Below are 27,613 nucleotides of genomic sequence, written 5' to 3' on the forward strand. Positions count from 1 at the left end.
AATTAAAACAATCTAAATAAACGGACTCAATTAGAAACAAATAAAACCCAAATTATCAAAAGTGCTTTTGTTTTCACTTTTGCCAAATAATTTTGCAAATGCCTTAACCAAGTTTAATGTTGTCACCATTGTATATGATATTCTCATGGTGTCCTTAAACCCGCCGGATCATTAAAAGCAAATATCGTGCAAATATCCCCATCCAGACATCCCTTTTAGCCACCAGTAGATTTTTTTATTTTGTCTCTGGAGTCATTAATATCCATGTTTACCTGCAGGGAGGGATACACAGATCCCTTATGTTATTACTAACACTCTTGAAATTATGCTTTCCATATGTACAGAGGTCTCCACAGATCCCCACATTCTCCACAAATTGCAGCACCTCGGACAATTCCACCCGCGCCCCGCCCTCCGGGAATGATTGACATCTAGGTATCCGATATCTCGCCAGCCGCATCCAATCAACGGAGGATGTGGGACTTGCCGCTGTTGCCTGTGGACACAACAGGGGGAGCTTGAAAGCGCTTGTTTAATGTGGAGAGCGGCATTCTGACCGGAGGAGACGTGTGTGACGGACGCATTACCCGCAGATGGGATAAAAGCGAAGCGCATGGCACCAGTTATCCACAGCGTCGCTACAGACAAACACAAACTCCTGGTTTTGTTGTAGATGCTCATCGGCTGTTAATAGAACCTTTGGGGTTTTCCATTTCATGACTGGTACGTGTCTGGTGTGCTTTAGGACAAAAGAAGGATATCTGTCGTTTCGGCTTTGCCCGCAAGCTTTTTACTGGACCGGACGCACTGGTGAGATGGATATCGAAAAGTACCTGCCACAACTGATGGCGGAGAAGGATTCTCTGGACCCGTCCTTCCAACAATCCTTGCGGCTTCTGGATCAAGGTTTGTCCCGCTGTATCCCCGTCAAACTACGGCGCACCTCTTTTACGCAGTGTTTTGTGTATTTCGCGTATTACTGGCTAAAATCTAAAATAGTAGATGACGATTTTATTACCGTGTTTGCAACATATTTTATATTCGCTTCCATGAATATTTTAACATACGGTTTGCTGAACGTAATCACCAGTATCCTGTACCTATCCGTTGGAATGCATCAAACTAGAAGTACATGTACATGTTATTTGGATACATCGTTTGTATACAAATGCCTGTTAAATACACACATGTAAATGTAATCGACAAAGGCTGTAGTCAATATACTTCTATTACTCAATAAGTAAAACATACAATTCTGAAAGATTGAGACGCTGATAGAGAATATAATCCCTTTTTGAGCAATTACGCGTTTTCATTCCTCAAGAGCATGAGCTCATTCGCGCGTCTATTAAGAAGGGGATCAGATCCGAATCCAGTGAGACTGCAATCATTAATTAATCCTATTTAAGAGCGTCGCGCCAAAACGAGATCTGTCTGAAGTCAGATTGTAGCTCGCGCACTCGCGTCTCCGCAATGAAAGTCTTTCGGGTATTTCAAACAAATGAACAGAGGACGCGTTTAATCCGGTCCTAACGTTGTAGTGTTGGCCTTTTAAAGTATTAACAGCATGTAGATGGAGAGAAATGAAATGAAACGCAGCTGAGGTCTCCAAACTGGGGATTTCAAACTTTTGGAAAAAACATTAGGATGAGATCTGGGAGTCCTTTTTCTTCATTCCAATAAAGGACTTAGAAACCTAAACTACGGTTTTATTATTGTAAAACTTTACCGTGTTTTTAGTTGTCAGATTTAGATTATTTGAATTATGGTAGTTTTACTACAAATACCAACTGTAGTAACCATTAACCTTACTTAAGTTAAACCATGGATCATTTCCAAATTGGTAACACTGCTTTTTCTCTTCGGGTACGGTTTTGGTTTTCTGTATAAGTAGCCATAGGCAGAACAGAGAACAGTTTGAGTCACATTTATTCATGTTTTGGTATTTGTTGAAATGATAGTTAACAACTTAATGCTGATGTGAAGTCTTTAGATCTGCTGTAGTGGTGTGAGATGTTGTGTGCATCATGGTCAGTCTTGAATTAAAGTGACAGGAGTGACTTCGGACTGTTACTTTTCCACTTTGCTCAGTGGGGTGACTGAATGTCTAGCAGCTCACGGATGTGGTTTAATAAAGCATTTCTGCAGGTTCAGCATGAAGTGACACATCTTCTTTCTGAGCAACTGCTTATATAATAATGCTGTTGTGTTTGAGTTGAGACTCTTGTTTCAGGCTTATCTTAGAGCAATATTTCACCTAAAATGGTTTTACAAGGCATCTTTTGTTCTTTTGGTTGACTGTACAGTACCTCTCTGATGGACCCGCTCTGGCCTTACAGCTCACAAAATACGATCTTGGCCAAAATGTAGAATTTTGCTTCTCGGTATGATTATGACAGTTGAGCTGTATGGTTCTTCTTTTTTCTCTCTATCTCCCTCCGAGATGCCAGGCGAAGACTATTGTTGAGATATATTCAGATGAGGAAAAAGTTCTGTTGGCGGTAACCGAGATTTCCGCAGCGAAATCGGGTTTGGTGCGAGCAAGACAGAGTGTTTCTGTCAGGACGGACAGCCGGGGAATAACCAGCGTTGAGGCAGTGCTAATACATTTTCACACTTTCACACTCAGCACTTTCCCGTCCTATCCCCCCACTTATCAATGCCGTCTCTCTTTCTTTTCAAGAAATAAGCTGGCCATTTAGCAGGGGGACAGGAGGCATGATGGCACGAGGACAGATTTTAAACATCACCATTCTTGGACGATTCCTCTCACACAAATGAGTTCTCGAACCACCACCGAGAAAGAGAGAGAGGGACGGGGGTAGAAGCGAGCGAGCGAGGGACTGCTTCACGACTTTATTCGCTCGTTCATTAAGAAAGACGCAATTTGCAAGTAATTAGCTAACATCTCTGAATGTTTTATTGGCAGAAATCAGCTCAGGCGTCCTGGGGTTTGGAGATGTTTGCGTGGCTGCCAAATCTTCAGAATAAGACGGCGCTCTTATCTCCAGCACACCACAGATGGCTCACGGTGTCACATCGAGGAGCTCTCATCTTGAAATTCTTAACTAAATTATGTAATTGGCAGAGGAAGAGAGACGACACACTTCAAATACACATGGCGTAAACACAGGTGTTCGTGCGCACGTCGCTGAACAGATCTTGGCTGGTTGGAAACGGATGAAGTGGGAGTTTTAATAAACAGTCAATAAACCCCTAAATCTCACACGGTCTTTAACTCAATTGCTTTAGAAAGTGTGGGATGCGGTAATGAGGAATTAAGTGTAATTACTCTCCATTAAATTAAAAACTGATCCATAATTGTGGCTGAAAACATTTAATTCATTAGATAATACAAAAAACTCTAGGTTCCTAAATAGTGTATTTTGTATCTCTCGCCTCTAACATCACATTCAAATTTTGACCATTTACGTAAGAGCGGGATAAAAGATATAACTAAAATTGAATCCTTTAGCCCATCTTTTGCTCCAACCCTTAAAGACGGAATAAACAAGGCGCTGAGCACAGCACGTATGACGTAAGATGTGTGTAAGATATACTGTAGATTCAGGATGACACATTGATTCCATGCTATCGTACAGAGATCTGTTAAAAAAAAGAAAAGTTTTTTTCTTGCCCTCTGGTCCGTGGCTGTATGCCGGCTTTCTAAACCACCCACCAGCTAACAGAAACAGCGCCTGGCAATGCATCAAAGCCTGAGAGATATAGAGATAGAGCGATTGAGTGAGAGAAAGGGAGAGAGATAAATTGAGAAAGCAATGGCACTTGATTGAGATGATCATGGCTGTCTCACTTGCGCTCTGTGTGGCAGCTTTCTCTTCGAGTCTGTTTGGATGGCTGATTTGAGTTCAGGTTGGTTGTTAATAATACAATGGTCACGGTGAATTTAAAATACTGAAAACTGATCTGGGGTCAGCTCTGGCCGCTCACAGGCTTGAAGCCAGGTTTCTTATCACTTCGATGCATGACGAGTTATATAAGTAACAGATCTTTTTAACCAGCGGTTCTCCAACTTCTCCAACCCAAATAATGACTTAATAATCTTAATCAAAAACATATTCAGTTACACAATGCTGGAACATCAATTCTTTAGGTCTTTTACTAATATTTCATTGCAAAAAATGATGATCCATTTCTATTTTTCATAAAATGCCACAAAATCCGGCGTATCCCCAAATCCATCTTGGGGCCACCCAGTTTGAGATCCACTGTTTTTAACCATTCAGGCTTTGAGTCCACATTTCATTCTGCTCTCGAGTGTTCACGGACTGGCTTTGACTGTTCGGCATGACCTTTCAATATCATAAAAAGTCATTATTGAGGCATCTATGATAAATCTTACGTAAAGTTGATGAAACAGATAATGCATCTCAAGATAATATACTACAATGTTGGGTTGCAAAGTATAAATGCATTGCTTTGAAAAAAAACAATGAATATATTTTTTGTTATATGAAGTGACTTTTTTTTTTTTAAATTTGTGCAACAGAGGTTTAAAGTCATTGGTATTTACACTATAAAATAAATGCAAACCAAAAGAGTGCTACATGAAAATATATGCAGTTTTAAATGTTGTATGTGATTTGAATTGTTTTGTGCATCTCTATCTGTTATATTTTATAATGACTTGGTAGAAATTGGATGCATATTTAAGTAAATGTAACGCTATTCTTTTATTTGCTTGCTCTTGCGTGGGCAGCTAATGGCAAGGGCTTTATTGCAGGAAGTGTTTCTGCCGAAAGGATTTATATAGACTTTGTGTATTGAGAGCTGTTTCCTAAGAGACTCGAATCGTTCCTCATAAAATCTAATGACTGCTTGTTAACTGAAGTCAACACATTGATTTTACCCTTAACATCTGATTAAAGTTTGTAGTCATGTCAAAGAATCGGCTAGCCATGCGCTTTGGTCTCACGGTTGTGCCAGATCGCCTGATACTTAAAATATAATTAGTGTCAATAACAACATCAGTCGTAATTCCAATATTAAATCGCTCCCGTTTCCGTTCCAAAGAGTTAACCTTGCACAAACCCACCCTGTTAGTTGAGTCAGCGTTCTTTTGTTGTTCCTTCAAGTTTAAACACTTTAAACAAGTGAGCCACTTAAACAATCACGAATCGAGTTTGTTTTATGTGTAAGACCAGCCCATGAATGTCGGGTGTGACGTTGTTGAAAGAAACCGATTGCAATTGATTGCAACGCATTGAGCTTCACCTCACACATTCCCATTCTCGGGCCAGCACTGTTTCTCAAGCTCTTCCACAGGTGTAATCATCTTCAGCAGGCCTTGCGTGATGGGATGGGTGACTTTAAAGCGCTCTCATCCCCCATAAAACGCACCGATGTGGAAAACGTGCCGCGCTTCTCATTTTCTTGGAGGGTAGAAAAAAAGAAGACAGTTTTGTGCCCGCATTTGTCAGTCTCAGCAGTTTCCGCGTGGGGGCTTTCTCAGGTCAGCTCGAAAACAAATGAGCCTGGAATCTCAGACGGCGAGCAGTGATTCGACACCACGGGTCAGGGATAATGAGCCGGAGCGTGTAACTGTGAAATACGGTCTCTGCGTGTTTGAGCAAACCAAGGCACTCCCGTCCTCCCTTCCACTCTCTCCGACTTACCCTTGAGAACTAAAAAATCCGTGGTGAGATGTGCGGCACTGTTACAGAGCAATCTGTGCTACGCATAATCCGGGTGCTGCGGTGTTTCTTCAAATCACTGAAGGGACTTTAAGCTTTCGTCCAATAAAGAAACACTTCACCAAAAAGGTAAATTCTGTCATCATTAACTCACATGACTTCAATTTTTTGAAGAACCGCCAAGCCGCTTTGTTTATAAGCCTCCAGTTGTAGGGAGAAACTGACCCCAAAGCACTGAAAAGTGTCATCTTCTGAGAAGTGTCCTGATTTTGGTTATTTTCATGCCTTTAGGAACTAGAGCTGAGATGTGTGAGGTGTTTTATTCTGTCTTGTTTCGTTTTAACGCAGCGATCAAATGTACAAATAAATAATTATGCAGAACTAAAGAACGAGCACACATAATTGAATAACTGTTGATTCACTACAAGTTAATGTTGTTTACATAATGCACGTATGCACCGGTTGCATGCAAAACACAGACACATGACTCAGTTTCACTTACTGCATGCAGCTCATGTCCGGACTGCTCCATCTCCAAATCCAGCATTATATCCACTGTTTATATAAAATTCCGCACCAATATGCAGTGAACTAACAAACACAGCTAACATTATTACAACAAACGAAACGCATTGATGGGAGTGCTCTTTCTCCCGCTCTTGCTGGTTGACGTGAGGGCGTGCTTTCAATAAGGGTGAGTTATTCAATAAGGGACTAAGAAAAGTTGTTACATAAGGGAATTTCATGTTCGAAAAAAACTTTTCGAAACCTATGCAAATGTTAGGGGGGTGGTTCGAGCACAAAAATACTACGTGATACGTCCAACTCGTTGTTTGATAAGTTGACGATGTTAAGCATGAGAAGCCAGTACGTTTAACATTGTAAAGAAGTCACAATGCATGAAACCCTGTTGCACCACCCCTTTAAGTGTAATAATAAACTCATACAAAACTGTAGAATAACACAATTGTATCTTTGGCAATTATGTTGTGAATATAAAAGCTGAAATAAATACAAATTTAGATGTAAGCGTCTTCAGATTTTCCAAAAAAGTTATTTAATCAAGCTCCTTCTTGTGGTCTTGGCCTGAGATGCTTTTATAGCTGTATTCTGACCGGAATTCTGGTCTCTTATTGGCTGATTTTGTCAAAGTCATTTATTCCAAAAGTAAATGTTTGGTTTTGTAACGAAAGACGTTTATATGTTTTAACATTCAGATTTATGCTCTGGGACGGATTAATACCTTTATGTGCCCTGGGCATGGATGTTTCAGAGGCCTCCTTGGCAGCACATATTTTACAAGAACAGTGTTGCACCTATGCCGAAATTCACAGCACTTAGGAGTGGTTTGCACAGAACGCATCGCTCAGGAATGGTTTGAAAAAGCTTGTGGCACTCTTTCGGCACTCTTTTGATAACAGTAATTGCCATATGGCAAGTTGCTATTGTAACTGAAAGCTTTTGACACTTGTCCCACCTTTTGGGACTTCTGATTGGCCAACTACTGTAACTGACATTGATGAGCTGCGCTGTGTGTAATTTTTTCTTTCATTATTTCAACTTGACATAGCGTATTAAAACCATTGTGCTTATTAAAACTGTATAAAAATTGTTTTCTGTGTAAAATGCACAAAAAAAACTCACAAATTGGGTTAAATTTATATTTCAAAGTACTCAACACCTAAAAAATCTTCTGACCTCTCCAACTCATATTACATAGGAATAAATGTATGCATAATTTACATTTCCATATTAAGAAGACGTGCATTTAACCATCCATGCATTGCAAGCAATATCAATCACCAAACCATTTAACGTTATCTTAATAAAAAAGTTGGTTTTAAATTAGCTGAGAGGTACTGTATCTTTCATGATTTCCTCAGAGAAAACTCTTCCACAACTTAATCCAGATCCAGCTGTCTCACAAGACTTCATTCAATGGCCTGTTAACTGTCAGAGCCCTTATTGAGCCTACACATGAAAACACATGTAGGAATTTAAATGGCGGTAACTCATGAATTCTTTGGATTACAGACTTACGGTTGGTTTTGTTTGAAAAAAGAAAAGTAGCTGATTATTGCAAAAAATAAAATATCACACACACAAAAAATTAAAGGTATGTTGTAAGGTTTATTGTAAAATAATAAATGAAAAAGTTTGATTAAAAAATACATTAAAAAAATAAGGGATAACAACAAATCTGATCAAACTCTTTATAAAAAAAATAATCAATTACTCTCCATACATAAATGATAAAAAACCCACTAAAGAAATCTGTATTCTAGAGTCATAGACCTTTCCAACGATATATAGTTTGCCATGATTCGATTAGAAATTACATGCACAATATTGTCGCATGCTTAGGTGTCCCGTATACGGAACGGGTGACAGTTAACAGGCTACAGACATTGAACTGAGATGTCTTTGTCGCATTTCTGTGGTTTTAAACTCATTTTTGTATTTTTTTCCATGCTACACAAGACTTCTGCACGCTTATAGTACACAGTGTTTTTTGACTCGCCTCTAGATGTCCCTCTCAACATCGTGGATGTATGCATTAGGATTATTTATTTGATTTGTTTGTTGCTACGGTTAATACTTCACAACTGCAAAAATAATCCCTTTATTCCATAGTATTCAGCGCTTCTTTATTGATAAAATAAAATAAATTAAAACGTACACACATTAAATTTTCCAGGTCCCCCTGCTGGTCCACCGGTCACGTCACATCAAATCCGTCACATCAAAAGGGTTCTGCGATCATGAAAAACAGTCAAGTGACAATGCAAAATATCTGCAGATGTCTGATTCTGCTTATGACTTCAGAATATTTAAAATTCTTTCTAAATGATGCAATTTTACTTTTGGGTGAACTGTTCCTTTAAATAATGTCCAAGCTTCTTGTTTGCAGAAGGAAAGGCTTTGTACCAGACCGGACATGGGCTCAAGACAGCTCAACCGTCCTTAAAGCTAATCTACGCTGAGGAGTGTTCAGTACTTACAATAGTGGACTGTCTGCTAACCCTTCAACCAACAGCACACCGTAACGTTAATCTAGGCCACCAATCCCCCCCTGCGGTGCTTCTCTCCTCAATTATACAGTATTAATCTTTCACCGCTGCAGGATGTTAATGCATCGCTCAGAAGAGCACAGGACAGTACAACAGCAGCCCTGGATAACAGACGATAAGAGAGAGAGAGAGCGAGAGAGAGTCTGTTAATCAGTATGTCTTTGTGCTCCGGGCTACAGTTTGAATAAGGCCGCACTCCTCCGTAGGGAGAAAGTTATTTATGAAGGGCCGCCACCAAATTAAATTTCAAAAGGAAGGGAGAGAAGGCAATAGGCTGGCGAAATGGAAGAATGAAATTGGAAACGCAACGGATGAAAGGATAGCGGTAAACGGCGAGAGGGACACGGGCAGGATGTATAAGGGACAAATAAAGAAATAGACGAGGAGGAGAATATGACAGTATGTAAATTGGAGGGCTCTTCATAGTGTGTGTTGTTGGACTGAAGATGGCTCTCGGATGCAGATGGCGGGGTGCAATTGCTTCTGTCAGGAGGAGAGAGAGGATTGCTGGCGGACAGGCTGGATTTGTTGGACGGGGTATCACTGGAAGGCGGGACTGATATGGGTGTGATTGAGAGAAATCTGCGATCTTCACACATTAGGAGGTGTTTTTCATGTTCTCGCAACGCAGGGTGTTCCTCAAATCCAACGGCTTCCACTTGGGATGCTAAAGTTGCCCGCTGGAAGCTCAGTATGTGTGCGATTGTCTCTTAGCGGGTGTGTGTAGAGATGAAACAGAAATGCCTGTTACAGGTACTCCATTTGAATTCAAATCAGGATTCAAATGTGAACCTAATGAAGTGGAATCAAAATGAAATTAAACTCCAAAGATATACTTATAACTGTGCTAATATAATACCTAGAAAGAAAGAAATGTAAATTAAAGCTGAAGTTTCTCAAGGCAAAACTTAGCATGCTGTAAAGTTTAAAAAGAGTTTGAAAGTCAAGACATACAGATGGACTGATAAGTAGATCGGTTGGATAATTCAACCAAAAATGAATGATGACTTTCTTCTTCAGAACACAAAAGACGACATTTCGAAGAATGTTGGGAACAAAACAACAGCGGCACCCAATACCTTGCATTGGTTTTGTGTCCATACAATAGAACTAAATGCATCATTGTTCGATTACTAGCATTCTTCAAAATGTACAGCATTCTTCAATAATCATACAGGTTTGAAATGCCAAGAGGGTGAGTAAATGATGACACAATTTTAATTTTGGGGTTAACTGTCTCATTTTAATAAATGTGTACTGCCGGATGTTTGTTTATACTGTATGTCGGATGAAAGTAGATGTCTCCGATTGGTAGAAATTGAGTAAAACTAAGAAAATGTTTCTTGGTTTGTGGATTTTGTAGGTATGTCATTTTCCCGTTTTTCGTGAGCTAACTTGAGCTAATTTGAGCTTATTTGAGCCAAAGCTATTTCATAAAAGGCCCAAATGTTCAAAACCCAATATTGACAAATTGAACGTATTTTCCTTTTCTTGTAATGGTACAAGTGGCTTAAAAGTTGTCACAAACAATACCAAACAAAAACAAACCTGTTTTAAGGATGTTTAGACAAATACTAAATAAATACAAATGTGTTTCTGCAGGAACGCACAATATGTTCACCTCCAGGATATCTAGAGTAATTCAAGTTCTATGAAAAACCTGTAATGTCTACGCTGATGATATCATCCGGATGTGCTCTCTTATTGTATAATCCTTGTAATGGTCAAGAACGGCCTTTGAAAAAACATCAAGCTTCTCCCTCTGTCTCCGTCTCATACGCATTACTTTCAGCGCATTACTAAATAACTTCTTTCTCCAAAAGCCTGAAAATCCACTTAAGTTTCATTTACCGATATCCTGTTTCTTCGCTTCTGTGCTATTAAAGATTCATGCCCGTCATAGCCCTGCTGGATCTTCAGTTTTTCCCCCATTATACCCTATAACGCTTCGTGTGTGTGTGCGTGATGCTTTTTCTCTTGTGTATGGAGGTCTAAAAGCTCTGTGCTGGGAGCTTTATGCTTTTACTTATTTATTTTTTGTACAAGCATGCAAAGAGGAGGAGAGGCGCTTACACCAATCGGTTCCAGCGGCTCCTGGGGGTCTGCCTGATTCTGTTGTTAAAACATGATTACGGGGCATTTTCTCTCTATAACGCCAGGTCAAGACACATCTCCAATAATTATTGCAACAATTATACACTTAAATTGTTGGCTTGAGTAAGTGAACAGCATGTGCTGATGCAAGACTTTTTATTGCTGATGAATTATGGGTAATCTGTATTCCTTATACTATGCAAAGGAGCAGTGTTCTACACTTTTACAGCATTTTGTTTTCACTTTGTATTTCTACTTATGACCTTAGACCATAACAAGTGGTTGTTATTTAGTTTTTTATAACCACCTTCTCTCTGACCCTTTAATTGATCAGGTCATGTTGGTATAACGCATGTAATTGTAAATGACCTTGGTCTAATCTCGCTTGTTTACACTGCGTAAACTGTGTTGCTGAATTTAAAGTCTTGATGTGTAAAAGTGGGCCGTCATATGTTGCTAATGTGATATCGTAACCTTGTTATTTGAAACATTTGCAAACAGTTGTTTTTAATGAAAGCTGCCGTTTGTAATGTTCCCCCCATCACTGTCTCTTTTTGAAACATAAAATTATAGGTTCAATACATGAAATTATGGAAAACATCAACAATCTTCATGTGGGTTGAAGTTAAATGACGTTACCCATGAATTCCGACAGCTCAAATGATAAATCATCAATTTAAGCTCCCCTGAAAGCATAAATACATCTGGAAGACCAAGATGTCTGCACCACTTTTTTGATTGTTTGCTCATCTAAAACACATCTCTGGGACGTCTTCTGTCAGATGTCATATACAGTATAAATCTAGAAGATGTCTGTAATTTGTTTATGATGTTAAACTGCTTTTTCTAAGACATTGATCAGACGTTTCTGCAAAGCAGATGTTTTCCACATCTCCACATCTTTAGGAGACATCTTTCAGACGTACATGTGCTAGTAGTTTGGACCTTTAGTTTGTTTCTGTGTAGTTCTTTCGTTCATTGGTTCCCTGTTGATTGTCTCCCAGGTGTGTCCGGTTAGCTCTCTTAAGTTTGTGTATTTATTAGGGATGGGCGTTTAAAGCAAAAATAATATTCGCAGATCGATCTGAACTATTCGAAAATTATTCGAAATTCGCACCCCTCCCCCACATGGACGCATTTACAGCATACACACAAACCGAATGAGAGATAGAACATTTAGGCTTTAAATCCGTAGGACGGCACACTGCTTTATTTATTATGGAATAGGCACATCTTACATCAAGCTAAAATTACGCGCTGAAACATTAATATATTCACAACCGAATGACTGCACTTAACAGTACGTCGTGAAAATATGGCGATTTTTTTAAGATCGCACACACTATTCGAAATTCTATGATTAAATAAACTAATTGAATATTCGAAATTCGTGACTCATCCCTAGTATGTATACCCCAGGGTTTCTAGTGTTCAGTGTTGTTAATTTTATGTTGGTGTCTGTCTAGTTTATTTTTTGGATGTTTTGTGATTACTCTATGGATAATGTTTAAAACCCCAAACTGGATATGGGTCCGCTCTTTGTCTTCCCTTACTGCAACATATCAATTGTGAAGCGGGGTAAGATAAGGATGCTGTTTTGAAATGTAAAGAATTGTATCTTTAAAGCAGCAAAAAAGTCAAGATTTTTTGCAATGCAGGTTGTCTTGCCGATCCAGAAGCTTTCCCCTATGAAGCTAAGAAACTCTCGCAGTGTGTTTGTTTGTGTAGACTAAAGCGCACATTTCTTGTAATTGCAGATTTAGTCTGATTTACTTGCTGCTTTGTGTAAAGATTTGGAAAACAAATAGCCTAGCTGCTTTTTGTTGATTTCCCTAAATCTTCTCCCCATGTTTACTGTCAGAACATCTGGTGTTTTTTTATCATTACACTAAGAACATATTTCTTATGTGTTTTAGTCGAAGTGTTAAATAAACACGCATGGCTGTAGAGCTCAGAGAATGAAATCTCCGCTTCATTGTCTGCAGAGTTGACAGTTCCCAGCAAACATCTGTACCCTGTTTTTTGTAATACATGGAGTTCAAGGTACCTGCTTCACTTTCTATCTGCATTTTTCGTCCCGTTTCTTGGCTGTAAAATGCAAAACGGGAAGTCTTTTTAAAAAAATATGTGCTGAATTAAATAAAGAAAAGGGCAATTTAATAACAGGAAATGCATTTCTTGGCACCTATGTCGTATACGTTTTAAAGTCACTTTGAGCAAACCTTTAGTTTAGTGTAATTGCACATAATGTATAGTTGAAGCTCGACGTTAAAGAGAGAAAGGCCTGCTTCATCTGTACATTGATGGGCTTTGTTTGAAAGGTCAGAGGAATGTACAGCACTAACAGGAGCTACCAGTCAAATGTTATTGGATACAGCAGATCGTATTGTACTCGTCTGGCTTTAAGCACTTTTGTATGTAATATTCTTCCTGTTAATTTTTTTTGTGAGTCTCTAACGCTTGACTTCTGTCTCTCTCGCTCTCCTTTTTAATAAAGCTCATTTTGTTCCCATTGTTCGAGCTGTTTGCGTCTCATCGCGCTGTCGGACTTCAGTGCTTGTTAAGGTTGGCGCGGCCGTCGGAGCCACGAACAGGTTTGAGATGTGCAGCTCATTAAAGACGCCCGGCCCTCCCTCTCGCTGTCTGTTTTCTTTCCTCCGCCTGGAAACTTTTCACCGTGGGCAGTCTGTTCTGCGCTCATTCTTTGCCCTTCCCCTTTTGTCTGAAAGGCCATTAGCTGAGATGTCTTGGTGGCCGGCGAGGGCTCTTTTCACTCCGTTGCTCAGTTAAAGTGATTTAGAATCACCTGCGAGAAAATTCAGAACTGGAATTATATTCGGTGTAGAAAATCCCATTTTGTTCTTGACTGTCGGGGTTTTTCAATGACCACAAGCTGAAAAGCAGGACAGCTAATGACCGATACAATGCTCTGTGTAATATTTCTCAATGTTTGCATGCTAAGGCAACCACTGGAATTACAGTATCAAGGGATTTTGCAGTTATAATGTGACATTTAAGCCACCAGCATTGTGAAAATGTTGTAACCAGTTTTCCTGTACAAACTTCCCATCTGCAATTGGTTGGACAAACAGAAGGCACATTGTCTTAATCTTAAATTATTTGCTTAAACCAAAACTCGACACTAGAAATTAATAACATCTACGGGTCTATAATTTACATAAGTGACCCTGGAACACAAAACTAGTCTTTTATTTCCTCTTTTATTTTTTGTGAGTAATATGCTATGCATAGGACTTCATTTGTATATCTTTAAAGGCGATTTTCTCAATATTTAGTATTTTTTTGCACCCTCAGATTGCAGGTTTTCAAATCTCATCCTATCAATGGAAAGCTTATTTATTGATCTCTTAGATGATTCAAAAATGTAATAAAAAAAAATGCAGGGTCACAAATTATACTCATCTGTTATTTTTATCTATTTTTATCACATTCAAACTTACATTGCACATATGAGCTCCATGTCCCGGTACATTACCGTTAGGCCAGCATCAAATTAACATCAAGACATTCATTTATTGCCAAGTTCAATCACTAACAGTCTGTCCATGCTGCTGTTAGAAAAGAAAAGAAAAGAATTGATGCGTTTCATTGAAAGGATCTGAAGTGTCACATGTCTGTGTCTGGAGACATGATTAGAGTGATCCTGCAGTTGTGGCAGTACAGACACACAGCAGCAGCCTCCTGTGAGAGCAATGCAAGTGAGAGCTTGCTGAGATAAGGGAAATAGACACCGGTCTGCTTATAGATCTGTGGTTTAGAGGTGTTGAGACACTCGTTCTAATTGCAGAAGAGGTGAGATATAACTTGTGCTAAGGATGCTGAGGACACGAGGAGGAGAGGGAGAGAAGAGAACAGAAGAGGAGGAAAGGAGAGGGTTGGGAGATGAGGGTTGGCAGTGAGCGAGAGGAAAGAAATAAAGGTGCTTAAAGGGTTCTTTGATTCAACAGAATAACCTTTTTTTTGTCTAAATGGTTCCACAAAGAACCTTTAAAGGGACCCTACACCCAAAAATGAAACTTCTTTCATTTTTTCAAGATGTTTTTTAAAACATAACAAATATTAAAAGCTAAAACAACACAAAAATAAAGAAAATACTTTTTTATTGGTGTTTTGTTTTTTCCTTCGGCATAGAAGAGGAAATGTGATGACGTCTTAGTTCTGTGTTAGGGCGGAGGTTCCCTTTTTCATCCAAAGAACCTTGATTTCACAAAAGGTAGTTCAGATTATAAAAAGGTAAGAAAGAGTTGTTTAAGGAACCTTTGACAAAATGGTTCTTTGTGGAACCAAAAATGGTTCTTCTATGGCATCGCTCTGAAGAACCTTTTAAGCGTCTTTATTTTATGAGTATAGAATACCATAGTAGAATAAATGACAACAATGGTGGTCAAATGTTCCCCCGAACTTTTCGCTCTCCTACATTCTTCAAAATATCTTCTTTTGTGTTCAACAGAACAAATACATTTATAAGGCAATTTGTCCTACTATGTTAGTCAATGGTGGCCAAGAACTGTTTGGTTACAAGCGTTCTTCCAAATATCTGTCTCTGTGTTCATCAGAACAAACTAAAGAAATATATACTGTACAGGTAACATTTTGGGTAAACTGTTCCTTAAATGTTGCATATGTGTGTGTGGGGTTGAGTGTTTCATTGGTGAACTGATACATGTAGCTATTCTGTGTACGATTGTGCTGGAAACACTAGATGAGAGTGATAGTAAAGAGAAAGTCTGTGTGTGTGGTGTGTTGTCCGTGTTCTCCCCGCAGTAGGATCAGATAAGGGCTTTCACGGTGGAGATACGAGCTCATTTTACACATCCAGACACACGAGCCCAATCCACAGCGATACACAAACACTCGAGAAGATTGAGTGTCCGGTCTGAGGCCGAGAGCGGATCAAAGAATCAGACCCGCGTCTCAGAGACACGAACCAGACGAATGAGCGTGAATGTGTATTTGTGGCTGTGAGAGATGGAGAGATAATGATTTAAAGAAAGTGATGGATCAGCTCAACGGGTGGACACTGTATGAGAAATCAACCCAACGCTGAGATGCTGCTTCTGATGTCGTACGAGAGGATAACACACTGAGATAATGCGAGAGAGAGTTTTTGAGATGTGTTCACAAATGAATGCATCTTTCATGTTTCTTAGCTGTAGAAATGATGCGTCATTGCCTGAAATGGTGTCTACTTTATTTGGTAAGTCCACTATTTGGAATATGGATTGTAAAAGGACCCACCTACTGTCAATCAATCACCCCTCACAAACTCCCCTGAATGTACTGTATCCGCAGTATTTGTTCTTGGTATTAACCAATTTAAACATCCTAAAATTCCACTATCGCATTGACAGCGCGTGCACACGCACAGCTGCAGCTCTAGACGGCCTCTGCCGTGCGGCGCGCAGACGTTCAGCCGGAATCCCAGCGGCATCCGTCAAACAAACCTCGCTGTCGTTCAGCAAATATTACCCGAGCTGTTTATCCAGTCTTCCCCTGCCTAAAAATAAACAAGAGCCGATTAATTAATGACAAACACACACAGAGATGAGATGCAAATAAACGTGCACATCCAGTGAACTAACGGACGTGCGCACACGCCCATGGGGTTCTGCACTCCCGTCTCGGTTTAATTTGAATTGGCATGCTCGGAAACAGCTGGGCACAGCTCTGTCAACCAAACACAAATAACAAACAGCCGTCCCCATAGAGGGCTGAATTATCATATTTATGGTGTCTCGTGACCCTGTGAGTTCCGTAATGAAATGTGCCGATTCTGATCAGACGGATGGTTTTCATGCAGAAGTTTGCTTGTCCCTTCACTTTGGGAAATCCAAAAATGAAAAAATTGTCATCATTTATTAACCCTCTGTTCATTTCGTACCTGTTTGACTTCTGCAGAACACAAAAGAAGAAACTTTGAAAAATGTTGGTAACCGAACAACATTGACCCACATTGACTTTCATTGCAGGAACGAAAAACCACTGTGACATTTCTCTAAATATCTTCTTTTGTGTTCCACAGAAAAAAGTCACAGACAGATTTGTTTACTACAACAAACACACTGATCCTTGTAAATCCCATGAGCCAGATTCTGTCCGGTACACTAGATGTTTGTAGAAAAATAGCATTTGACTTTAAACAGGTCGTATACAATATAATATTGACATTGCCGATGAGAATGACCGTATTTCACTGTCCAAAGCCTTTCCGATGGGGATGTGACAGGAAGGGCGATCCATCAGGGATAAAGTGTTCTGTTATTGAGGGACGGTATTGAGTGGGAATTCAGCTGAATGGAATCTCTGGCTAGCTCATCTGGGATATTGATCCGGCTCTGGTGAATTAATGGTGACATTCCTGCAGTTTGCACAAAGGGGAGAGCATTGTTGTCTTTGCGGGATCAATCACCAGTCAGAGCGGCTTGTCAATAGGGAAGAGTGACCGGTTTGGCATGGATTTAGAGATGTCAAAAGTGTGCACACACAGACACTTAAGTATAGCAACCGCATCATCAGTTTGAAACCTAGAAACAAACTTAAGTTAAGTGTCAAATTCTCAGTTGCATGCAAAACAAATTGCATTCCAAATATACTCACGTATTTTATCGTTGTACATTTTATGCACAGGTAAATGCAGAGTAATTTGCACTGCTTCTCTCCAACGAAAATATGAATGTTTTTTTATTTTTTATGACTTTGAGAGCATAATTCTCCAACGTTGTTTCCCAAATGAACGAGCTTGGATCTTTCAGGGCACTGGCAGTAAGGATAGATGACGTTTGTCGGGACGTGTTTACCAGTGTCAGACCGTTCGTGTTTCAAACGCTCCCCAGTTCGCCGCTCCATAAATCCCGAAACTCCTACATAATAAATAGATGTTGCACACACTTTTTTACACAGGCGGGTTTAAAGCCTGTCGTTCTCCTTGTGTTTTCCCACCATGTAAGCAAACACGGCATGCTTCAGAATATGATTTACAGCGGTGTTTCTCAACCAGGGGGCCGGGGCACACTAGGGGGTCCAAAAAGCTTCCAAGGGGTCCTCATGATGTTTTTTTAAAACATAACAAACATTAAAAGCTAAAACAACACAAAAATAAAATAATGTATTGCTGTTTGTTTTTCCTTTGGGGAAGAGCAAATGTGATGACATCTTAGTTCGGTGTAAGATACACTGGACCTTTAAAATAATAATAATGTATAGAAAATAACGCAGATATAGAACGATTTAGCTCATAAATAAATCCTATTCTTTTATGCGTTTTAATTTTGGTCACAGTAAAGTTTGACTCAAATTGAGGACAATACTACTATTGTTTAATACTAATAGGAACGTATTAAATCTACAATATGTTACTAGCAAAACTACAGCAGTATGAATATATATACTGTATGTATATCTCTGTTCACGTCTCAATAAACGTGAAAGTGACTCAAACTACTGCTGTGCTGGAGTGCTGGGCTGCTTCTCTTCTTCTGAAAAGCATGTATGATGAGTGGCTTGAATTACCCAGCAGCACTTTTGCTCTAGTCCGTCCCTTTTGCTCTAGTCCATCCTATTTTCAAGACTTTGTTCAGTTTATCTCTATTTTCTGACTCTGAAAACGCGTTACATGCGTTGATGCTTTGAAGCTGTTTTGCAGGTTATGATTCAAAACTTGTAGCTTTTAAACCACAGTGACTGCAAATACGTCGCAGCACGTTAGTGGTTCTGGCTGGTTTTGCATCAGGACACAGATTTTTTCCATGGTTACTTGCATTGTTATTTGCATTTAATATAGATTTTCCAGCTGTCCACAACCAAAACATATCAGACCCATGCCCTAGCGGCTGATAACCACCTTATGTTACACAGACGCTGCGTGTTAAAACACGAGTCTATAAAACCGAAGACCATAAAGACAAATAGGAAATAAAGCCTGTGATGTTCCAGTGCTATTCTTTAAACACTTTATTTGCTTGGCAGGCGCTTCGCCCTACAGTAAGAAAGCTCTTCCAGCACCAACAGGCTTGTGGGTTTAAATTTCCAGATTGGCACGAAAGCGATGAGAGGGAATCGGGCAGCCCCGGGCATCCCTACGGTCATTAAACTCCCTCAAAATGTGACCATTCGCACGTCCGAGGATGATTTGCTTGTAAATGTGCAGAATGAAGAGGTGATTTTGTATTGTTTTACTACATTATAAGCTCTCTTCATGCTGATTTGAGTCTTTAGGTTGTTTGCAGAAGATCATCAATGCTGCAGATGTTCAGATGAAACGTACAGTAAAAAAACTCCTGGTAGAATCAGACGCGTCTATTTAAAGACTCTTCTAAAAGGTCTTGGAGGAAAAAGCAGGTGGGCGGCAGACTGTAATTCATCTCATTAACTTCATTTAACAAGAGGAAATTACTGCCACACTGCTTAAATGTTTATATATACAAATAAAAAGGAATCCGTTTCTGTTAAGAACAAGAGGTGGTCACACAAGACCTCATGTTCCATAGAAGCTTCATACAGACGGGTTCATGTTTCGTTCAGGGTAATCGGTGGGGAATGATGGATCTGGCCCTGTGACAAGGGGCCCATTAGGGTTCTCATTATAGTATAGTCTACTTGTTGGGCTCATAAAAATCTTGGCCCAGATCCCAAGAACCCAAGAAACGGCCATGCTATGTATCAAAGCTGAAATGAATATTGCACCAAAAATGGACATCTACTCATCCTCACACCCCACAAACCTGTTGTAAATACTGTAAGCAATGCAACCTGTATGACTTACTTTCTTCTGTGTCACATAAGAGGATTTTGAGGCATTTTTAAACATTTTGGGCGGTGCTGGGGCAAAGTTCTTCGATGGTATACGTCAACATTTTAACATTGTGATCGTAATAGTAAGTCATTGGACCGTAATGCATTATAAAAACCAGAGCTGTGACATCATATCCTGTTGTTCATATACCGTTGCCAAGGCTTTATGTGACCTAACCTTTTTAAGAACCTGGCTCACCTGTATATGGGTAGTTGACAAATAAACCGTGCCATGTGTCCTATGGTGTGACAGCAAAAAATAAATTATTCATATTTTTTTCCAAAAATCATGCTTTTTAATAGTGCATTCCAATAAATATCAATCAAACTGCACATGGGTTGTTTTGATTAAGTATTTAACACCTAAGAAAATTAAGCGACACATAACACAAAAAAAACATTTTATAAATCTGTTTTTGCAAATTCACTTAAAATCCAGCTAATAATTCTAAAGTCAGGAATGATAAGCTTTTTTCCCACTAATCTACTCCATAAACTGAATCCACTCGCCTTGCTTTCCTTGCATTCCCCTTCATCACAATTACGGTTTGACTTATTAAATGAGAATATGAATTGAAGACCACATCGCGTCTGAATTGCGAATGTGATGTACTACCAGTGTAGCTTATATCTCAGCATCTCTTCATAGCTCTAATTCACATCAACAGCACAATAGAGGCGTGTAACAGAACTGAGGATAGTGAATCTCTCTTTGTGTGTCTATTGTCAGAAATAAATCCAGATTTCACTGAGATTAGTGCTGGGTTGATGCTTTAGATTAGCAGTGGCGGCTTTTGAAGCGGTGGACTTGTTTCTCAAACGCTCTCTGTTAATAATAGTGTCTGTTGAGATATAGAACCAGAAACACCTCAGAGGAATTGTGTGTTAGCTTTTGTTGTATAGCCATGTGAAATATTCCTACTTTAGTTGTCTTCATTTATTTTGCTGAAGTTTCAATTTTGTGTAACTTCCTTCAGTGTAACAAATTTTTTACTTGAGATATACAAAACTTAGATTGCTAATAATATTCAAAGTATAATTCCCTTATAATGGAATAAACCAGAGCTAGACAACTGGCGGCTCGCCAATCATTTTACCATTTTACAGCTTTTCTGTAGCTCAGTTGTAAAAGCATTGGGTTGACTTTGCAAGGTTGTGGGTTCGATCCCAGGGGATTGCACATACCTATGTGTAATGCAACAAACAAAAAAACGGCATAAAAGTAACACAATGCAGTACATAACCGAAATACAAAATAATAGAAGGAATAATTATACGGTAATAATTCTGACCCTCAAAGAAAAAGTAGTTGAAGACCCCTGGCGTAAACTGTCGTTTTAGGGTAAAATACAGGAGGGCGTTCAACTTTTTGCAAATGCTCTTTTAAGTTTGCTGTCGACTGCGCAGTTTGTGGTACCTTTCAGTAAACTTTCGTTTGGCTTTTGGCAGGTTCAGCTATATACCGTAGGTGGGTATTAACCGCACGTCTGTTTATAGCTGTTTTTCTGGTAAATTTGGTTTTGACTGCCAGCTCTACACAGGAGACATGTCAGAAGACCCAGCAGGAGAAATATCTGTCAACCCAAGGGTATTGAGTTTAGATCTGATGATAAAAGATATTAAAATTTCTTATTTCGGCTCCAATCCCCTGAAAGTACAATCTCAGTGGGTTGCGTGATATCATGCGGAATGAATATTTTACATGTTTGTTCTTGTGCGTATTTTGAAAATGATATTTGTGTCTCATTCTTTGTCTCGCACTGTAAAATTTGCACAAAAACACATAAACATGTTGGCTCAGTCCTAAAAACGCGTTGCATCGGATGCTTTTTTGCAGTGCAGCTGGCCGCAGTGCATTCTGGTATTGCTGCCTTGGAATCAGATAAAAAGATTTCTTAGTAGACAGTATTATTATGATAGGTTCTTTATATCACCGTCCACATCTAATGCCTTTTTCGCTTCTACGTGTTTCTAGGAACTGTCCCTTTAAGCCCGTAGATTTCAAGGTCGGCGAGTTTATCCGAGTGTGCGTGAAGCTCTTTATTGGCCAGCGTGCGGTCAGTTAGGACGTCTCTACATCAGCCCAGCTGGCTGGAGGGTCGTGCTTTCATCTCAAAAGCGTGCGCTCCTCAGACTCCTCCAGGATTCCCGGCACAATGCCTCATTATCCAGAGGGAGATCATCCGCTGGCCGGGTGCGTGTCATCTCTCAGCAGCTCCAGTCTGGGCTGAGAAAGAAGATCTCCCTCTGCAAATTAAACATGACTTCTGTAATGTAAGATCTCATATAAATGATGCCGAGCTAAGCAGCTTCCACGGGATTAGGGCTGAAATCAGATAATTACTTTGTGCTATGTAAATCTTAAGCCGGTGTAATTGGAGGCCTCCGCAGCGGAGAGAAAGCGAGGCCGAGACGGCCGCAGGTGAGTGTGGCGCAATGCTGACAAACACAGTGATATATTGTCCGCGTCCTTCTTTGTTCCGCACACGCACACAGAAACAAAGACCTCTGTTCCAAAAATAGGCAGCTGCCTTGTAAAACATAATCTAAACGAAACTGTCCATTTTAAAGGGGTAGTGCACCAAAAAATGCATTTTAGTAAACTTTGTGCAGTGCATTGTGGGATTGTTTTTCTCTGTGCCATGCAGCTTCAATCTTTGTCTTTAAAATGCTGGTTTGGATCATCACTTTCTCTCTGGTGGCTCTGGTTGGTGATGGATTCCTGAGAATACAATTTATGTTGCGTGTGTGTTCATGCGTTACAGTTGTATCCTTGTCTCAGCACCTGTGTGCTTATTCAAACACTCAAACGTGCAGATCCAGGGAACAGGGACCTAATGGTGAGCCTGGTTCATTAACAAAAAAATCTTACGATCAGATTAGTCAGAATGAACCCACAAGGAATTTGAGTTGTTTTGGAACGGCACCATGACTCCTGCACGCTTCGGCATATCAGGTGTCCTTCTTGGGTCTTTGAATCTCATTTGTGTGACGCATAATGCATTATAACAAAAGATAAGCTTTAAAAGCTGTTTGTGGACAGAGGACTGTAAAATTGGAAAGGATCGGTTTCTAAAAGTCCTCCGTAATTTGCTTTTCGGCTGCGGCTTTAGTCGATTTTTAAACATTTTTGCTCTCTGAACGGTAAACTTTGTAACTCTGTAGTGCTTTCATAATTGGTTTTAGATATAGGGATATAAAAACAAGATTTCTTTTTCTTGCAGAAATGTGATTAAAGTGTGATACTGTGAATATGCAGGTCCTTTGATACATCACATGCTAAAACTAGAAATATTCAGATCTATAGATGAACAGAGGTGTTATGTGGACATGTGAGGTCACCGCTTATAATAGTATATGATATTTCAGTGTTTATCATTTGTCAAAATGTATTCCAGATGCAGATGTTATCTTGCATGTATTCGTGAGTCAGAGCACAAGCGTTTAGTGATTATCTGTGAATAAAATTTTATTTTTTTGAAGTGTGTTTGTGAGCGTACAAAACATGTATTTGTGCAGTTGTGAATGGCATCTTGGATTTCTGCAGTCTTGACACTGTTGCCGTGAATACATTAATGTATAATAAAGTTAAACTTGAACTGAAAAGTTGATTATAAAAAATGTAAGGTGGGGGCAGGCTGTCACATTTTTATTGGGTCATGTTTAATATGTACATTTGTATTCTAATTATTACAATATTTGAGTTCAATGAACTGCAACTTTCTTCATTGCAGTATGTTATATGGCTTTTCATACCCAATTCTTTAATCTAAAAATACCTATCCTTAGAAAAGCCGGCTCTATCTACACGTAGCCCCGTTCAATTCTATTAATGTCAAATTGAAAGCATCATTTGGTCGGTCAGATTGATCCCATACGACCAGTAATAATTTTGATCTCATTGATTTGATCCCCTGATCTCATGCCGTCTTGGCGATGACCAAATGTCATATCCCACCAGGCCGTGCGTCTCCCCTCTCTTCCTTGCGGTTGAGCAGAGTAATGGCCCGTGTAGGTGGTGCGGCCGAGAAAACGAGTATAAAAATATATGAAAACAATACTGCCATCGCTCCTCATAATTAGTGGGCAGCCGATCGATGGCTGACGGGATGGTCTGGCTTTCTGAACGATTTTCTGTAGCTTCTGTTAGTGCTCGATGGGATCGGCAATCAGTGGTTAAGAAGGAGGGGGTGAGAGACTCTGGCTGTGTTTCAAAACCTAGTGAGCTGTCTACAGAGGCAACAGATATTTAAAGCATTTCTAAATTTGAGGTTTAAAAAGGATGCAAATAATGCATGAAGATATTATAAAAAGTGTATGTGCGCAGAATATTCCAGATCAAATGGAAGCTGTTGGTGAGAAATGGACCATTATTTTCTGAGTTAGATGCATGATCAGGATTTTCAGTTTCTTTTGCCGTCATTACTCATTTTCTATCTATTCGTTCATTTGTCGTACTTTTAATCCTAAATGCTGTTGTCAGTTATCCTCAAGTTTAGTTTTTCATCAACCTCAGCACCCCAGAAGAACATCAAATCCTCAAAAGAGTACTGACAGCTCAAAATCCACTTTGAGTACACTTCCATCATTTACTAAAAGTGTTCTGTCATCACACATTATTTTTTTAAACATGATTTAGGACAATATGTACAAAAAAATGTGTGCGATAGAACATTGTTAGTACATTATGGAAGTGTGTATATATATTAGTACTTCTTTTCGTAGTGTTTTAAAACGACAACAGTTGAGTACACTTAAATGTCCTTAAGTGTATCTTAAAAAAGTGAGAAGTGCTCAAATCTTTTTGTATGTTAAGTACAAAATAACTTAACATTTTTTGAAGATTATCCACTTTAAATTTATTGTAATCCAGTTTTTACCCGGGAAGAACCTTAAAACCTCAAAAGAACCTCTATTCCCCAGAGAAACCTTGGACCTCCTATAGGACATGAAAATTCAAGAACTTTAAACTCTCATAAAACCTTTAAATCCCCCCAAAAAACCCAGACTCCCAGAGGAACTTCTAACACTAGACAAATCTTAAATGCCCATGAACCGAAGAACCCCGGAAGAAATGTGAAACCCCAGAAGATCCTCAGAGACCCGGAAGAAATGTAAACTCCAGAAGAACCGCAGAACCCCGGAAGAACCACTAAATCCCAGCAGAACCCCAGAAGGATATGTAAAACCCTAAAAGAACCTCTGAACACCAGAATAAACCCAAAACTCAAGAAGAACCTCAGACCCTTAGAAGGAACCCAAAACTCCAGAAGAACCTCATAACCCCAACAACAGGAAGATCAAAAGGTCCTAAGAACGTCAAAACCCCAGATGAACCTCAAATCCAAGAGAAAATGTAAAACCACATCAAAGTTAACACCCTAGAAGAACTCAAAACTCCAGAAAACTTTACAACTTTTGGTTTACAAGGAACCACCAATGTCATATTACCTTTTGCAACTCCTCTCTCTCTCTCTTACTGTTCAGTCTAAGCTCACAGATCAAATGTACTGTAACATGTACAGTAAACCCTCTAGTGTCATGTACATGAGGCCTGAACTCTACAGGAGACCATGATTTTGTCTTTCACCTGACAGACGGTTAGTCAGGAGATAAATGAGCGTGCTTGTGAATGCATAATCCGACAGAGTTGCTTTGCTGAATGTCTATATTGGATCAGTTTCCTGGACACGGGGGGCATTTACAGTCTGTGCCTCATTAAACATGAGCTGTGTCCTGTTCCTCCATGCATTCCACTCTATATTTAGAGTCATTTGTCCTGTTTCTCATTAGAGAGTGAAAAGGAGAGATAATTCTGAGTCCTATTAGCCAGAAGAGAGTTTGTATATCGTGTATCTATTAAGAGGGATCTGTTTCTGTAAGAAGATCTGCTGTTATTGGCTGAATGCTCAGTTCAGGAGTTGGCTCGCATCAGATCAAAACCAAATCAAAATGTGCATCAAACTAAAGAAAATGTTCACATTTCCAGTCTATTATTCATTTTTTATTCTGATGGTTACTGGATTCTGTTAAATGTACATTGATTTAGTCATTTTGACAGAGTTGAAGTTGATGTGATGTAGTTGCTTCAAAAGGAATTTGGACTTGAAGCTTGAAAAGTTTCTGCAATAATAGTTTGATATTTTGATATCTATTGCATTGACATTCTTGTGACAAGTCGTTTTTTATACCTATCAAAGTATTTGAAGCTTAGAAAACAGATGTTCATACACACTTTAGTTAAAAGTTGAATCAAATTTATCACATGTTTGGTCTTTTTTTAATACAAAGATCTAAAAAATCTTTAAATAAAAAAGATAGTTTCGGTTTTTTTTTTAAACAGTTGCTAACAACTTGGGTTGTTGTTTTTCTGAAGAAAATATCATCTGAATTAAGATTTTTTTTTATATTTGTACTGTAAAACAAGACAAAAACACAAAGTAATTTTTTTTTATTTCCAGTGTTGTTTTAGGCATTTGCTGATATCTTTAAAATAAAAAGTGTACATACTTGTTCCCCAGAATAGTTTTCTAGGATTCTGTCAAGATTGCAGTTTAGACTCCAGTACATACATTGGACTCGTCTGATAAAACGTCTGATATTGTGGACATGAAGAGACATTATCTTGAGCATATCTCCTTTTAGAAATACAGATTATTCTTTGGACTCCTGCGTCTCTTAAATTGTTTTTTAGCCAGTTTAAAGCAGATGTGGAAGAACTGTCTGCATTATTATTTGAAGTGCACTCGTAATTGTATGTCAGCACTCAAAATATGTCTTATAAAGCGTAGGACATCATTCCCCTTCCATCGAATTTTGATCACTAATGAAAAGTCCAGCTCTCGACGTGAAAGACGGTTTTAAAGGGGTCAAGTGCCTTAAGACGGGAGGAAATCTCCATGGCAACCAAACATTCCTAGAACCAGGAAGCCTGTGAGATCTCACTCCTCGCATAAATATTTAATACATTTTACATCTTATACTAATTATATTTCTGACAGCTCATTACCGGCATGTCCTAAATAGAACTTTGTGGAAATAGTTCATAGCAGCTTTTAGACAGCCGTATGGTTTAATTACACGGTCCTTTTGATTAACTTTTCCTTTTTTTAATTATGTAAATTGTATTTATAATGTATTAGATTTCAATTTAATTGAAAATGGGATTTATATATACTGTACATAGGGATGAACTGTTGGATTACCTTTGTCACAAAAAATACAAATATTTCACAATGTGAGTATGAAAACTTTAGAACAAATGTGCTTTTTTTTACCAGTGGCTTTTACTATGGTAACAGCACAGATTTTAACATTTGGTGGTTCAAATACCCATGTGAGATCTCTATCAACAACGGTTCAGTAAAATCGTAACAAATTCATTCTCTGAGCATTTTTATGTCACGTCCATAATGCAAAATGTCACGCCAATAATGCTGGAATGGCCCGGTTGTTAAATACAAGAGACACTTTTTTAAATGATATATCCAGTAAAAATAAGTACATTTTACCTGATCTCTCATATTGTTCTCATCTGTTGAGCGGACATGAAAATACACGAACCATTTTCTCAGTGGAAAAATCGGGGAAGCGGGAGACTTAAGTGAACGTCTCCATTCGTTCTCCATTTTAGTTTCATCGCTGTTTAGAAGAGACAGTTGAGATAATACAGAAATCAATATTTGTTGTTCTTTGATTTTACAGATCACACTTTTCATCTCTTATTGAAAGCTGCGTGTGTTGAGTTCACTGCATTAGTGAGATTGTAGGAACAGCGAGATCTCTGTTGGCTCTCGTGTCTCTTTCTTACCCTGCACACGTTGTGTTGGTCGTGCTCTGCTCCCCGAGCACGACGCCCCGGTGTCTTGAGCTACATTTCACGCGTCTGACCTCCACTTAATCAAGATGTCTTGTTTTAACGCCGTGCTTCTGGTTAAGGATTGTGAACACATGGTATTGTGCTCCCCAATGCCTCTTACTCTC

The 27,613-nt window shown here is 39.1% G+C and overlaps 1 protein-coding gene across 2 annotated transcripts in view; it reads left to right on the forward strand.

The window, feature by feature from the left end:
- Window positions 1-579: 579 nt before the first annotated feature.
- Window positions 580-27,613, forward strand: part of khdrbs3 (KH domain containing, RNA binding, signal transduction associated 3) — a 78,076-nt gene continuing 51,042 nt past the window's right edge. For both annotated transcript variants that reach the window (XM_056741552.1, XM_056741553.1), the window contains exon 1: window positions 580-906. In XM_056741552.1, the coding sequence (XP_056597530.1) occupies window positions 717-906 (190 nt within the window). In that variant the 5' untranslated portion in view covers window positions 580-716. The remainder of the gene's footprint in view (window positions 907-27,613) is intronic.

Source organism: Triplophysa dalaica, chromosome 25 (assembly GCF_015846415.1).
Source record: "Triplophysa dalaica isolate WHDGS20190420 chromosome 25, ASM1584641v1, whole genome shotgun sequence".
In the NCBI taxonomy this organism is placed as follows: domain Eukaryota; kingdom Metazoa; phylum Chordata; class Actinopteri; order Cypriniformes; family Nemacheilidae; genus Triplophysa; species Triplophysa dalaica.